This window comes from Bombyx mori, chromosome 8 (genome assembly GCF_030269925.1).
Source record: "Bombyx mori chromosome 8, ASM3026992v2".
Taxonomy (NCBI): Eukaryota; Metazoa; Arthropoda; class Insecta; order Lepidoptera; family Bombycidae; genus Bombyx; species Bombyx mori.
Window position 1 is genome coordinate 1516745 of NC_085114.1, and position 13348 is coordinate 1530092.

The 13348-nt window shown below is 36.4% G+C and overlaps 1 protein-coding gene across 1 annotated transcript; it reads right to left on the minus strand.

The window, feature by feature from the left end:
* Window positions 1–5402: 5402 nt before the first annotated feature.
* LOC101736522 (odorant receptor 49b) lies at window positions 5403–12151 on the minus strand. The gene is made up of 4 exons (XM_038012533.2): window positions 11704–12151; window positions 10040–10147; window positions 8868–9023; window positions 5403–5893 (listed from the first exon to the last, which is right to left on the minus strand). Exons 1-4 carry the CDS (start codon window positions 11890–11892, stop codon window positions 5840–5842), a joined length of 507 nt encoding a protein of 168 aa, XP_037868461.2. The 5' UTR covers window positions 11893–12151; the 3' UTR covers window positions 5403–5839.
* Between the last annotated feature and the right edge of the window lie 1197 nt (window positions 12152–13348).

Genomic DNA, 13348 nt, shown 5'->3' on the forward strand with positions numbered 1-13348 from the left:
TTTCAAATGGCTTATTTCCTTTACAAAATTGTTTACAAGTCGTTCATAGCGCTTACTTTTAATTATTACGAGCTCGTTTATTTTGATTTGCTTGCAAAAACGTTGTAATTCTCTCGTTAACACACTTACGGTAGACAACGATTGAGAAATTATAAAAATTGCTGATTTTTCAGGCACGAATTTGCAGTTACCATTATCACTAGTAAAATGTTTGAATTTTTCTATCTGTTTTAATGTATTTTTATTACAAAATAGAATCAATTCAACGCTGTCAATTGGTCGTTTGAGGATTTCCACTACTTTAGGTTGATCAGGCCTTGGAGTAGAGGATACCTCCGTAGTCATGTTATTATTGTCACAGTCAATACGTAACCTACGAGCCTGTGCTCTTGTCATGACCGATACTACATGCTGTTGCATTTCCTTTAAACTGTTGGATGTAATAAGTATCCGGCTCAATGCATCTGCAGCTGCGTTGTGCCGTCCTGGGACATAGCTGAGTTCAAAATCGTACTCCTCAAGATATAATCTAAACTTAGTTAAACGGCTTGAAGGATCGGTCATATTAAATAAGTAAATCAATGGCTTATGGTCAGTTTTTATATAAAACTTTTTCCCGTATAAATAAGGTCTAAAATGTCGAACTGCCCAAACAATAGCGAGTAATTCTAACTCAATCACAGGGTACCGCATCTCAGCTGGTTTCAAGTTACGGCTGGCATACGCGACTACCTTGCCATTGCTATTAGACAGCACGGCGCCTAATCCAAGTTTTGATGCGTCAGTTTGTAGCGTAAAAGTATTTTTGTCACTAAAGTCTGGATAGTCAAGTACAATCGGACTAATGAGTATCTCTTTTAACTTATAAAATGCTCTCTCGCATTCGTCACTCCACACAAACGGTACGTTTTTCTTACATAACGCATTCAAAGGATAAGCTATTTCTGCGAATTTTGGAATAAAGCGCCTATAATAGTTAGCGAATGCAACAAATCTCTTGACTTCGTCTACATTCTGTGGTACAGGGTATTTTTGCAGGCATGTCACCTTTGATGGTTCGGGAAATATACCTTCTGAAGTAATTTTGTGACCTAAATAAACTATTTCCTTACGCAAAAATTCACATTTTAATGGATTTAATTTCAAATTTACTTTTCGTAAACATTCCAAAATGTTTACGAGATTCTTGTTGTGCGTTTCAAGACAATTACCTACCACAATACAGTCGTCTTGGTAGAGGAAAAATGATTTATAATTTAACCCTGACATTGCTATAGTCATAAGACGTGCAAAGGCACTTGGGGATGTCTTTAATCCCATTGGACATCGTTTCATTTGATACTGCTTGTCTGTTGTGAATGCAGTATATTTTCTAGATTTTTCGTCTAATGACAGTTGATAATAACCTTGACTGAGATCTAATTTTGAAAAATAGATGTTATTTGATAGCGAATCTAGGATCTCAGTGATGTTAGGTAACGGAAACTTATCATCCTGTATCCTATTATTAAGTTGACGATAATCTACTACAAGTCTCCATTTCCTTTCTCCTGTCCTATCTGTCTTTTTAGGTACTAATAAAATAGGACTTGACCACTTTGAAATAGATTCCTCTATAATATCATTTTTAATCATCTCATCTATTTGTTTTTGTACCTCGCCTTTCAATGCTTTTGGCAATCGATAAGGCTTGACATATGATGGAGACGCGTTTTCCTTAAGTTGGATTGAATGCTCTATTAAATTAGTTGTTGTGAGCGTATCGCCTGGTAAGTGAAAAACATCTGCATACTTGGCACATATGTTCTCAATGCTTCTTTGCTCCTCTTTATTCAGATATGTTTGTAGTTGCAAAGTAGTGAGCAAAGTTCTAACTCTATCAACCGACAAACAATCGTCATCAAACTTACAAACATAAAATTTATCTAGACAACTAATAGTTAATTCTGAAGTGTTTACATTAACCGAACTATCCGTTGTATTCAATATCCTAACAGGAATAAGTCCATTATGTGGCTTCGATATTACACCTGCTGTGTACACGCCTTTATAAATTTCCTTTGACAAAATGACGCAATCACAGTTTTGTGACGTCGGGATGTGTTTGATGACTTCGCAACGGGGTGGAATTGTAAACGTACTTTTATTAACATTAACACTAACAGACTCGTTTTGGGATTCTAAAGTCACTGTACCATCTTTGTAATTTAATACCGCGTTATATCGCTCGAAAAAATCCTGACCTAGTATACCTTCTGCGGCGCAAGATAAATGCTCAAAAATGTAGAATTTCTGATGAAAATTCACATGATCAATTACAATATTTAAATAAATATATCCCATAGACTCTAAATTACCACTAATTCCTTTTATAATTATCTTATCATGTTTTACTAAATTCAATAAATTCTTATGTCGCGACAACCATTCATACTTAAGTACACATAAACTAGCTCCACTATCGATTAATAAATTAAGATCGATATTACTATTTTTAAGTTGACACTTAATTACACAAAAATTACTATAACTAAAAATCGAATGAGTGCACTGTTTAGGTACGAAAAAACTCTAAGTTGTCATAATTATTTGCGTTATCGTTGCGCAAGTTGTCTTGGACATTGGACTCTTGCGTATTATGCTGTACACGCTGATAATGCATCGGCCGTCCGCGAAAATGCTGACGCTGGCGTTGATCGCCTGAGTGTTTACCTCGATTTACGATATGTGAAGTTCGTTGACCTGTAGTATTTTCATAACAATTATAGTTACGATTATAATTTGTCTTATTGTTATAAAAATGGCTATCTCCTCGGCCTCGGAAACCTCTGTAGTTTCCGCCGCGTCTAACATTTTGGTTAGCTCTAAATTGCATAACCTGCTCTTGTGGGTGGAAAGACATAGATTGCTCGTCTACAGCAGCTGTAATAGCTTCAGATAAGGACGCAAATTGTCGCGAGGCGATGATAGTGCTGAGCCTTCTGTCGGCCAAACCATCGCTAAACCTTTTAATTGCAGTCTTCTCATTGAGGGGACGCAATACCTCATATGCATCGCGCTTCTCGTTAGCCTGAGCAATCGTGAGATTTACGAACAACTCCTCAATCTCAGAACCAAATTTTTCTATAGTCCTACGACCTTGAGTAACTCTAAATAATTGGGTTTGTAATGCTACAGCCGATTTTTTCGGTAACAAATAAACGCGAATATCTCCTACCAAACTTTCGATGTCAGTATACTTAGCTTTAAGGCGCAGTTTTGCACTAGGTGAGAGACGTGTTTTTAATACGAAATCTATTAATTTACTTTTACTGTCATCATTGATGAGCGAGCTATAAAGAAGAATACCATCGATAAGTTGATTTGTCACCTGCTCCTGGCCATTCATTACCGGCAACAGGGAAATTGCAGTTTTAATATCAAATGAGTCTGACATTTTTGTAGTACAATCAGAATATTCTATCAAATCTTTAGAACTAGTTTGACTACTACTATCTCTCAATGAAAATAAACTCTTTATTTTCTTAAAATTATGCCGTATCTCATCAATTAATGTTTGGAAAATCTCACAAGATTTTTTATCTAATTTCTGATCCTGAATTTCTTGATTCAAATGAGTCAAAATACACTCTAATTTACTATATTCTTTTTGAGCTTCCTCTAGTTTTTTAAAACCTAAATCCTCTGTACGCCTATTTGGACCAAGTTTTACTATATATTCTCTTAAATATTCTAAATTAGCATGTAAATCTCGCAATTGTTGTGACATAATTTCTTTAAACTGAATATAAAGAAATTCCGCATGAACTTAATAATAACATACAATATAGAACATTAAAATAACGTAAAAAAAATTATTACAATATCAGAGCAAAAACTTACATTGCAGTAAGCACGTATTTACTGTCAACGTATAAGTAGGTCATGACGTCTTACGTAGCATGGGTGAATGAACTCCTCAGCTTTGGACTCTAACTGACTCCTAGCTGCTCCACCTCGGACCCATACAATTTATCTCCCGGCGCCCTGCATATCCTCTCAACATAAGGCTTGAGCATTCTCCCGGCTCCCGGCAGCAACACCCTTTTCTGTGTTCTTATATTGTTTTCATCGCTTTACTAAATCAATCTTCTGTAATTTGAAAATCTTCTTTCCTCTTTTCGTCTTCACAAACTTCTATTCTTCATAATTGTATTTGTTCATAATTTATTCAGCTACTCTCGTAATTTATGTATGTTGCAAAATTTTAACTGCTGGCTAAGGGTCGCCATGTATTGGAGTGTTGTAGGTGAAATAAAAGAGAACTGTTCAAGTCGACAATTCATGTAATACTGTTATATTTTAGTGTGTGCAGTTACAAATATAAGGTTAGGCGAGCTGCACACTACAACAAAATGGCCGCCCGAAATCAACAGTTGTTTTGTGGTAAATTCAGTAAATGGAGATATTTATAAACTGATGTCCAAAACTGCATTTTGCGAGGCTCAAGTAAATAAAAACAAACAAACTGTTGAATTCTTTGGCTAGTTCCTTCATCTGATTATTTACAGCATCAGTTTTTTTTTTCAATATGTTGCCATATTCCCTCACTAAACTTGCTCACAATTCGGTTTCTGATTTAGAACAAATAGTTGCGCATTTTTTCTCTTCAAGTTAAATTATTATTTTCTAAATACAATTCATCCGTCGAGTACCGTAAAGTACTGTCAGCTTAGTAGTAGGTAAGTACTGTAGGCTTAAGGCCTAAGTCTGTACTATATGAACCACGAACCTACCTATTTGTACCTTCACTGTAGATTTGCTTTTTCTATTGCTTAGAGAGGAGAACGAGCTTACGGCCCACTTTTTTATTACTCTTGTAGGCAGACTAACATACAGCCCATCTGATGGTGAGTGGTTACCATTGCTCGTGGACTTCAGCAATGCCAGAGGCAGATACTACCTGAAGCCATTGTGTTCATCCACAGTGCGTTTCTAAAGATTTTTTTGTCACGTACTATCCGGCTTTGGAATGAGCTCCCCTCCACGGTGTCTTCCGAGCGCTATGATTTGTTTTTCTTCAAACGAGGCTTGTGGAGAGTATTAAATGGTAGGCGGCGGCTTGGCTCTATCCCGGACCTTGCTGATGCGAGCCCATGAGCGACGGTAACCACTCGTCATCCGGTGAGCCGTATGCTCCTCCGCCTACAACGGCAATAAAAAACATGCTTTCAAATCACGTCCATCTGCCGGTGATCTCGAGAGGCTGTTTAGATTCACCTTGACTGGCGGACGAGCTGACGGGATCCTGTTTGAAAGAGTTTAATGCAGAGGCGTTTCCTAAAATATGTCTACCATGTTTCCTACTTACATATTAGATTAGAGCAACTTCTTGGTAATTTAAAAATAATAAAATAAGTGTGTGCAGTAAAACTGTATTTCTTTAATTTCGATTTAATATTTTACAGGTTAATATCTTAACTACAGCAATTCCAATCTCTTTAATTAAGAACAATAAATTAATCAAATTGATGGATATTTCAAAAGTGATTTTATAAAGAAGCATGAAGTGTTTTTAAAAGCATATATTAAATTGTCGGTGTATTTAATAGTAGATTAATACTCGACTTTATTTTTATTGCATTTTGAATAATAGAAAAGTGACAACAATAGCTCGACTTAGTTATATTTCAATATTAAAAATATATATTTTAAAGATAATGTGGGCCTCATTGCCGTAGTCTGTGTCGAGCTGTAGCCAGTTTGAGGAATGCTTGCCAAGAGTCGCACGGACAAGTCATATCCCAGTGGGTTGGAAACTATTTAGTCCGTGCGTGAATGGCAGGCATAAAATGTGAGTTCAATCTGTAGCTTCCTGAAGAACGGTGAAGAAACTGTATGATGCTTTCATTATCTGTAAATATAGGTATCAAAAGTTAATCGGCATTGCCAAAAAAAAGACATGGATAAAAAGGCCGTATGTTGCATGTGATATTTTATAGAAACAAAACAGACCTTAGATTTAGAATAAATTTGTATACCAAAATGTATCCACGAAATAATTAAAATCGACGAGAGTAGAACTTGGATGGCAATTGTCAAAGTAGAGATCTAAGTGTATTTCTTATCTATGGTTGATTATTTCAGGAAGAAATTATAAAGGACTTGGCTTCGGCCTTAATGAAATTTTTATTTCAGGATATAATATAAATCATATAAGACCTGGCTTCGGCTTTTTTGAAAATTTATTTCAAAAATTATATAGAACAGACAAAGCGGTATGGGCGTAGATCCCCTTGCCTTTCCTAATAAGGGAAAAATAGTACCAAAAAAAATATATCTATGGTTGAGACTGTTGTAACAGTGTACCGGTAAAATGGGGCGATTAGGGATTGAGAGGCGAATCGGGAAAAAACCGGGAAAATCTTTCGACGCTCAATATAAGTTTTATATTCGTTGCAAAATCTTCCATTTTTTGTAGTTTAATAGTAGAATGTTGAAAGTTCACAAAACAACTCTGAATATGCATGATAATAGCTGCTAACTTATAAAAAATCGCGTTTCAAATTAACTTCTTGTGGTGGTAATTATTTTAGTGCTAGAAACTTTGCTCTTTTTTATTTATTTGATAATAATAGAAGACGACTATGATTTATAAACGTTATTTAGTGTTTGAACCAGCATATATATTAAAGGTATATATACATGTAAAAATCTGTTATTTTTGGGGATATTGGGGACGTCTTAGGTACAAATAACAACGAATACATACAAGAATACGTGAAATGGAAACGACCTAAGTATAAATAGGTACAGGTTTGTAGGGTTGTCTATGTAGTTATAACAATATTTTTTAAATTTGTTGGTAAAAATCTGGTTTATTCGAAGCGAAATTGGGAATAAGTCTTTAGTTGAAATAGATAAGCAATTTAATATCAGTAAGTCGATTTTGCAGAGACATGTAACAAGATCAATGAAATCTCAAGGTGGACAAAAATGTCTAAGTAATATATTTAATATTTGAATAATAAATATTTAATATTTGTTCAGAGTGGGGGTATTCATCTGATTAATCCATGGAATAACCGACACACCTAATCTCTTAACCCAGATAGAAATATCAGCACTGTCGATTGCACCTATAATTGAGGTGATGTCTGCCATGTACTTTTGTCAGTTTTTCATTTTTTTTTTATTGATGATCACTTTGATGGTGCAACTAAAAATAATAATAATTTAAAACTATATATAAAAATAAAAGTAGTGCCAACCCTAGCAAATTTCTCATTTCGTCCCAATTAACCGCAATTTTCGGGTAAATAGGGATTACACCTATTTTTGCATTTTTTGCTTAAACTGGAATGCTAGTTGCATAATTTTAAATTAGACAACAAAGATGCCCCCAAGACTCAATCATTTTGATCCTGATATAGCATTATATACATCAACAACTACCTTAAAATTGCTCATAAAGTTGGAATTTGTCCCTAATCGCCCCATTTTACGGTACGGATTTTTGGCGGGAAAGCGAGGAGTGAAGTTGTGCGATTTGTTTTATTTTGTCTATTTAGTGTTTCTTCGGGTTTAAATGTGTAATAACGGTGGTTTATTAACTGTTTAATATCCGTGAAAGTGCACAAATGTGGGAGAATGAAACAAAGCCGTTGAACGTAACTTCTCGGGATCTTCCAAAGAGTCCACTGAAAAAATCGCAGTAAATGACCACCATTCTACTGAGATTATATTTCATCTCTTACCATCTCATTTCATTTCATTTAATTTCATCCCAGTTGATTAATGTCTCCAATTAATCATCTTCATTTCATTTTACTCCATAATAATGTTTTTCATAAAAATAAGAATATAAATTAAAATAAGACATGATGGTTTTAGTTACCAGGCCATAAAAACCCAAAAAAAATATATAATAGTGTACCTATTCTGTGTTAACGCCATCTAGTTACGAAAATGGTAAAAAAATACATTTTTATTTGAGACCGTCGTATATTTAATCTGTGACATTATGTATTTAATCTGTGTAATTACCGCCAAAAAAGGAATAAAAAAGATATCTTCATTTTTCTTCAGTAGTATTTACTACTTAATTAATTTACAACATTTTAAAATTAGTTACGCACGTTCAAAGTTGCATCAAGCATCGCGAACACATCCGTCTCCGAGAATTGTCGAGTGGTGACGAAAAGCTGTGGCCCTCAAAAACTGAAGCTCACATTCTACGAAGGGAACTGCAGGTCAAGTTAGTGCACGGCCTATTTCTATTCCTCACAATTCTGTTAAGTTATGAGCACGCTAACAGTGCACTTAAAACAAAAAGACGCATTCGTGGCTTCACGTAATCAATGCTTAGCGTTGAAATGCTTAGTATAATTTTATTATGAACGTTATGCGTGAAATCGTCTTCTCGCATTAAAACTGTATAATCTCAAAACTTATTAATTTTACAGGAGAGTGTTTTAAAGGTTTAGCATGTGATATTTTTAAATATTAATCATATTTGCAACGTTTATTTTTTATTTTTTACCAGTTACATTAACTGTCTTTTAAAGTAAGATAAAATTAAGTATTAATTTTGTTAATAGTAGTCAAAACATAGATATGCAAAAAAAACTAAAACTAGTTAAACTACGCTCTTTTGACAGTATTTATTAGAAAAACACTGGTCATACCAAATGATTCCGCATATTAACTCAATTTCGAATATATTTGGAAATTGTACACTTTTATTGCGAAAAGACGAAATGTCTTTAAGAACGACGCCGCAACGGTCTCTTGCCGAACTGAAAACAGACCGTTGCTCTTGCTGTCTTTAAAAGACTACAACGTCTACTGCAAAACGAAAATAGTGCGTGTGGAGGTTCCTAACTTACTGTAACAAAAGTTTCTAGTGAAAGGGTCGTGAAGCCTCCAGCTGTGAGTAAAGCCGGCTGCTGGGCGCGTATCATGATCACCAACAGTGATCGTTTGAGCGATGTGGGGAACGTGTACCAAGGACAACTATACGCTGCCGTTGCCACCTCCATACTCTGCAAGGGACGTAAAACAGAAATGTAGTTGACGTAAAACTTGTTTAGGCGCCTTGGTAAAATTTAACTCGCGACAGATTCGTTACGGCCAGAGAGAAAAGATACTATTTAGGAAGAGTGAGAGTGAGAAAATAGGCAGAGCGTCTCGCGAACCACTCGACCGTTGAGAGAGGGAGAAAGCGATCTAGGTCGTTGTTTCATAAACACAGCATTCCCTATTACAAGGGAAATTTGATTTAAGCATGAATAACGAACTAAACATTCCAACCACACGATCCAGAACTATGATAGATGATTTTTTCTATCGATATGTATTTGGAAAATTTTGAGTCTAGAATATTCATAATAATATATGTTCTTTTAGTCACTATAAGTCAATAGTAGGGTACCAATTGCGGCATGAACCGATGCTGCTGTCGATACGTCGGAAATAAACCAAAATTATATTGTTAAAGAATTCATGTTCATATTTTTTGCAGTTTCTCGCCCTACTATTCTCTCTATATCTCTCTTTCTCTGTCTCTCTCTCATTTTCTCTCGTGCGCATCATTTTTATTTTATTTTCGCTGTCGACCGGTATTATTCTGGAAGTATTCATAGTTTCTTTCTATTCTTAATTAAATTCTTTCTATTTCTTATTTATATCATCATTATCCTGCCCTTCTCCCAGTCACTTGGGGGTCGGCGCAACATGTTTTCTTCTTCCATACTCTTCTATCATATACAATTTCTTCGCTCACTCCCCTCTTACTCATATCGTCTTTCACGCAATCCATTTCTTCTTAGGTCTACCTCTTCCTCTATATCCTTCCACATTCATAGTTAACATTCTCTTACCAACCATATTTTCATTTCGTTTCATCACATGTCCATACCATCCCAAACGTGCACTCCTCAACTTCTCTGTCACAATCGCCTTTCATTTCTTATTTATATATCTTTACTTTAAAGTTTGCCTAAGCGTTCCAATTCTAGCGGTCGTTAACGCTGGGAATTCAAGGCAACAGATTACATACATCATGTGACAGGTGCCCCCCTTGATAGCCGAACGTGAACATTTCAGTGGACATTGCAAATAGAAAGGAAGCCATGGTGAACTTTCGCAGCAAGTCTGAAGATTTCTCCTGTAAATACAAAAATCTTTTTGTAAAAAACTAGTTAACTATACCAGAACCGACTTATCGTCGCGCCACTCTCCAACGGAGTAGAGTTTATTTCAAACACTCGGAAACTCGATACTCATCCATAATTCGCATCCTGAGGTATTTTTTGCTACATATCGTCTGGATCTAGAATGTATTTCCCCCCACGGTATTTCATAAACGCTATGTTCTTCTTCCACCAATGTTTGAAAAGCGCCATAAGCGTTAGGCAACGTTTAGCTTCTATAATTGTTGATGTCCGTAAGCATCAGTGACCACTCACTATGCGGTGCGAAGTATGAACATCTGCCTATTAAGAAAATTAACTAATGAATTAAGAAACTACATGCTCATAATCATTTTTGTCACCAACTCGCTTATATCCTCCAGAATCTGTGTTTGTTTTTGTTTACATGTAGGTTAGTGGCTTGATTAGTTTGGAAATGTGTTATTTGATAATTGGTCCGGTAAGCTTCTATGGATGAAGATAAATTGCGGAAGTTAAAGATCTGTTTTAATCGTGAACTAGTGAACTGAAGGCTGATGAACTGAAGATACATTCAATTTCAGTTGCCAATATCCTCTACTTTGAAACGGTTTTGATATTTTATCTAAGACCATTGCGGTGTAGTATTTTTTCTACAGTAGGGCGGGTTTGAGCGAAGTACCAGGAGTGGTATGAATTAAGCGGCCGGTTAAAATTGTGGACCTTCACGGTCAAACAGAATGTCTTACAATGGGAATATCAGGCCCAAACGTGGATCTAGTATCAACAACGTAGATCACGTTAAACACCATCGCTTAGAAACGTAGTTTGCTTACTGCAGCGGCTGCAGCCCAGCTTTTCGTGTATTCTGTTGAAACGCTTGGATCGTCCTTTACCTTGAGGGTAGGTATTTGTTGCTGATGCCGACGAAGAACATGTGCATCGGTGTTACAAGATGTGGCGCCTTCCATGTCGCTCATATCCCTGCTACTTCGAAAGTTGTTTTGAGCAAATCTCTACTCCACAAATTCATAAAGTACCGATCTGTAGTGATCAGAAGTCGTCGTGGCCTAAAGGATAAGACGTCCGGTGCATTCGTATCTAGCGATGCAACGGCGTTCGAATTCCGCAGACACGTACCAATTTTTGTAATGAAATACGTACTTAACAAATGTTCGCGACTAACTTCCAAGGTGAAGGAATAAAATCGTTTAAGATAAATGGAACCCGCAAGATTATAATTTGCGTAATAACTAGTGGTAGGACGTATTGTGAGTCCGCTCGGGTAGGTACCACCAGCCTGCCTTTTTCTGCCGTGAAGCAGTAATGCGTTTCGGGTTGAAGGGTGGGGCAGCCGTTGTACTTTAAAAACTAAGACATTAGAACTCATATCTCAAGATGGGTGGCGGCATTTAGGTTATAGATATTTAAATGCTGCGGTAACCATTTAACACCAGGTAGGCTGTGAGTTCGTCAGCCATGTAAGCATTAAAAAAATAATTAAAAAAAACAGAGCAAAAGGAATGATTTTCCATTAATTATTCCTTCTTACCACAGCCAATTGGTATGCAGTTACGCAAATGATCACTACTGATGTCAAAAGTTGAACTAATAATGCAGGCGAAAAATGGTTTTGCAGTTCAGAAATACAGTCTAATATAGCTTGGTGCTCGATGATGTATTCGCGGATACGTTTCGCGACGATTACCTCTTCATCTGATGTCAGTTTATTCTGAAACATATTGTGTAATAATATTAACGTTTGTCCACTGATACATAGTAAATAAACGAATATTTTACGGCTAGCTGCTCCAATAGCACCCCATCTCTCACCACAACCAGCGCCCGAAGAGCGAACAAAAGTAATCCAGTTTTATTCGGAGGCCATTTGAAAAATGATAACGTTTTAATCCCCTTCTAATTAGTAGAATACCTTATCATTGCTTGTAACAAAATACCTGTATACTTCATTTTTGATAAAAAAAAAAATGTATCTGTTAATGTAAAAATGGGGTAATGTTATGAATTTTCTCTGTCTTATTATAGGGGACTCGAAATTTGTCCAAACAAGAATTATACAATCTTACCTTGACATTACACGGCAAATCATCGCAGATCGTTTGCAAGGATAGTCCCACTAACTTCACTCTGCAGCGACAAACAGCGATCATGGACAGCATTATTATGTCCACTGTTATTAGCAGTGATGCTATGACGGCAACAGCTATAGTCTTGACAATATATAAAAAAATTAACAAAGTCTATGCCATTGGCCAACAGTGGCCCAGCAAGAGCAGTGTTTCGCAGAATCTAAGACCGGATCGGAAACGCGACCCACTGAGAAGATCCGGCGAGAAACTCAGTGGGCCTTGGTCTATGGCTTAGTTTACTCGTAAGACCCTTTGTCGCAAGCAATGGGTTCGACGAGAAATTCCGACTCGCTACCAGGGGGTAGGTAAGAAAAGAAATCAATACGTGAAATATGCCTGGTGAATCATAATGATTTCGTATGCTGGTGACCTCTTAAAGTCGAATGGATACCTAAAATAAAGAAATAAATGGAACCGCATTGTACTATTTTACACATTACACTGTAGCACATACACATACATAGTACATTGTAATTATTTTTTTAAGATTAATCTATTATGGCACCTGATCTAATCATCTTTGCTAGCGTGACCAATATAAGTACATCACAATGTGGATGCGGCTGCTTAGCTAGAAGCATGGAATCAAAGCTTTGACTAGAGTATTGTGAGTCCGTACGGGTCGATAATACCATCTTGCTAATTTCTGTCACTACACAGTCTTCACTTCCAGAACGAAGGGTTTAGCAGCTGTTCTCCATAGTTAAGACTTCGAATTCGTGTCTCAAGGTGGGTGGTATCATTTCTGTTGTGATTTCTATGGGAGTTTACATATTTAGTTCGACATAAGATATTTTTTCTTGCTTAGATGGGTGAATGAGCTCACAGCCCACCTGGTGTTAAGTGGTTACTGGAACCCAAAGACATCCACAACGTAAATGCGCCACACACCTTGAGATATAAGTTCTAGGGTCTCAAGTATAGTTACAACGGCAGAAATAGGCAGGGTTGTAGTACCCACCCGCGCGGACTCACAAGAGGTTCTACCACCAAAAATACCTACCAGTCTTACCACCAACAAATAAGATAATTAAAACGAAACATATA

Coding starts and splice junctions, on each gene's coding strand:
- LOC101736522 (XM_038012533.2), bottom strand. CDS start 11,892: ATGTTTCAGAATAAACTGACATCAGATGAAGAGGTAATCGTCGCGAAA. Junction 9,024..10,039: donor GGGGGCACCTGTCACATGAT/GTATGTAATCTG, acceptor CGTCCCTTGCAG/AGTATGGAGGTGGCAACGGC. Junction 5,894..8,867: donor CACTAGAAACTTTTGTTACA/GTAAGTTAGGAA, acceptor CTATATTTACAG/ATAATGAAAGCATCATACAG.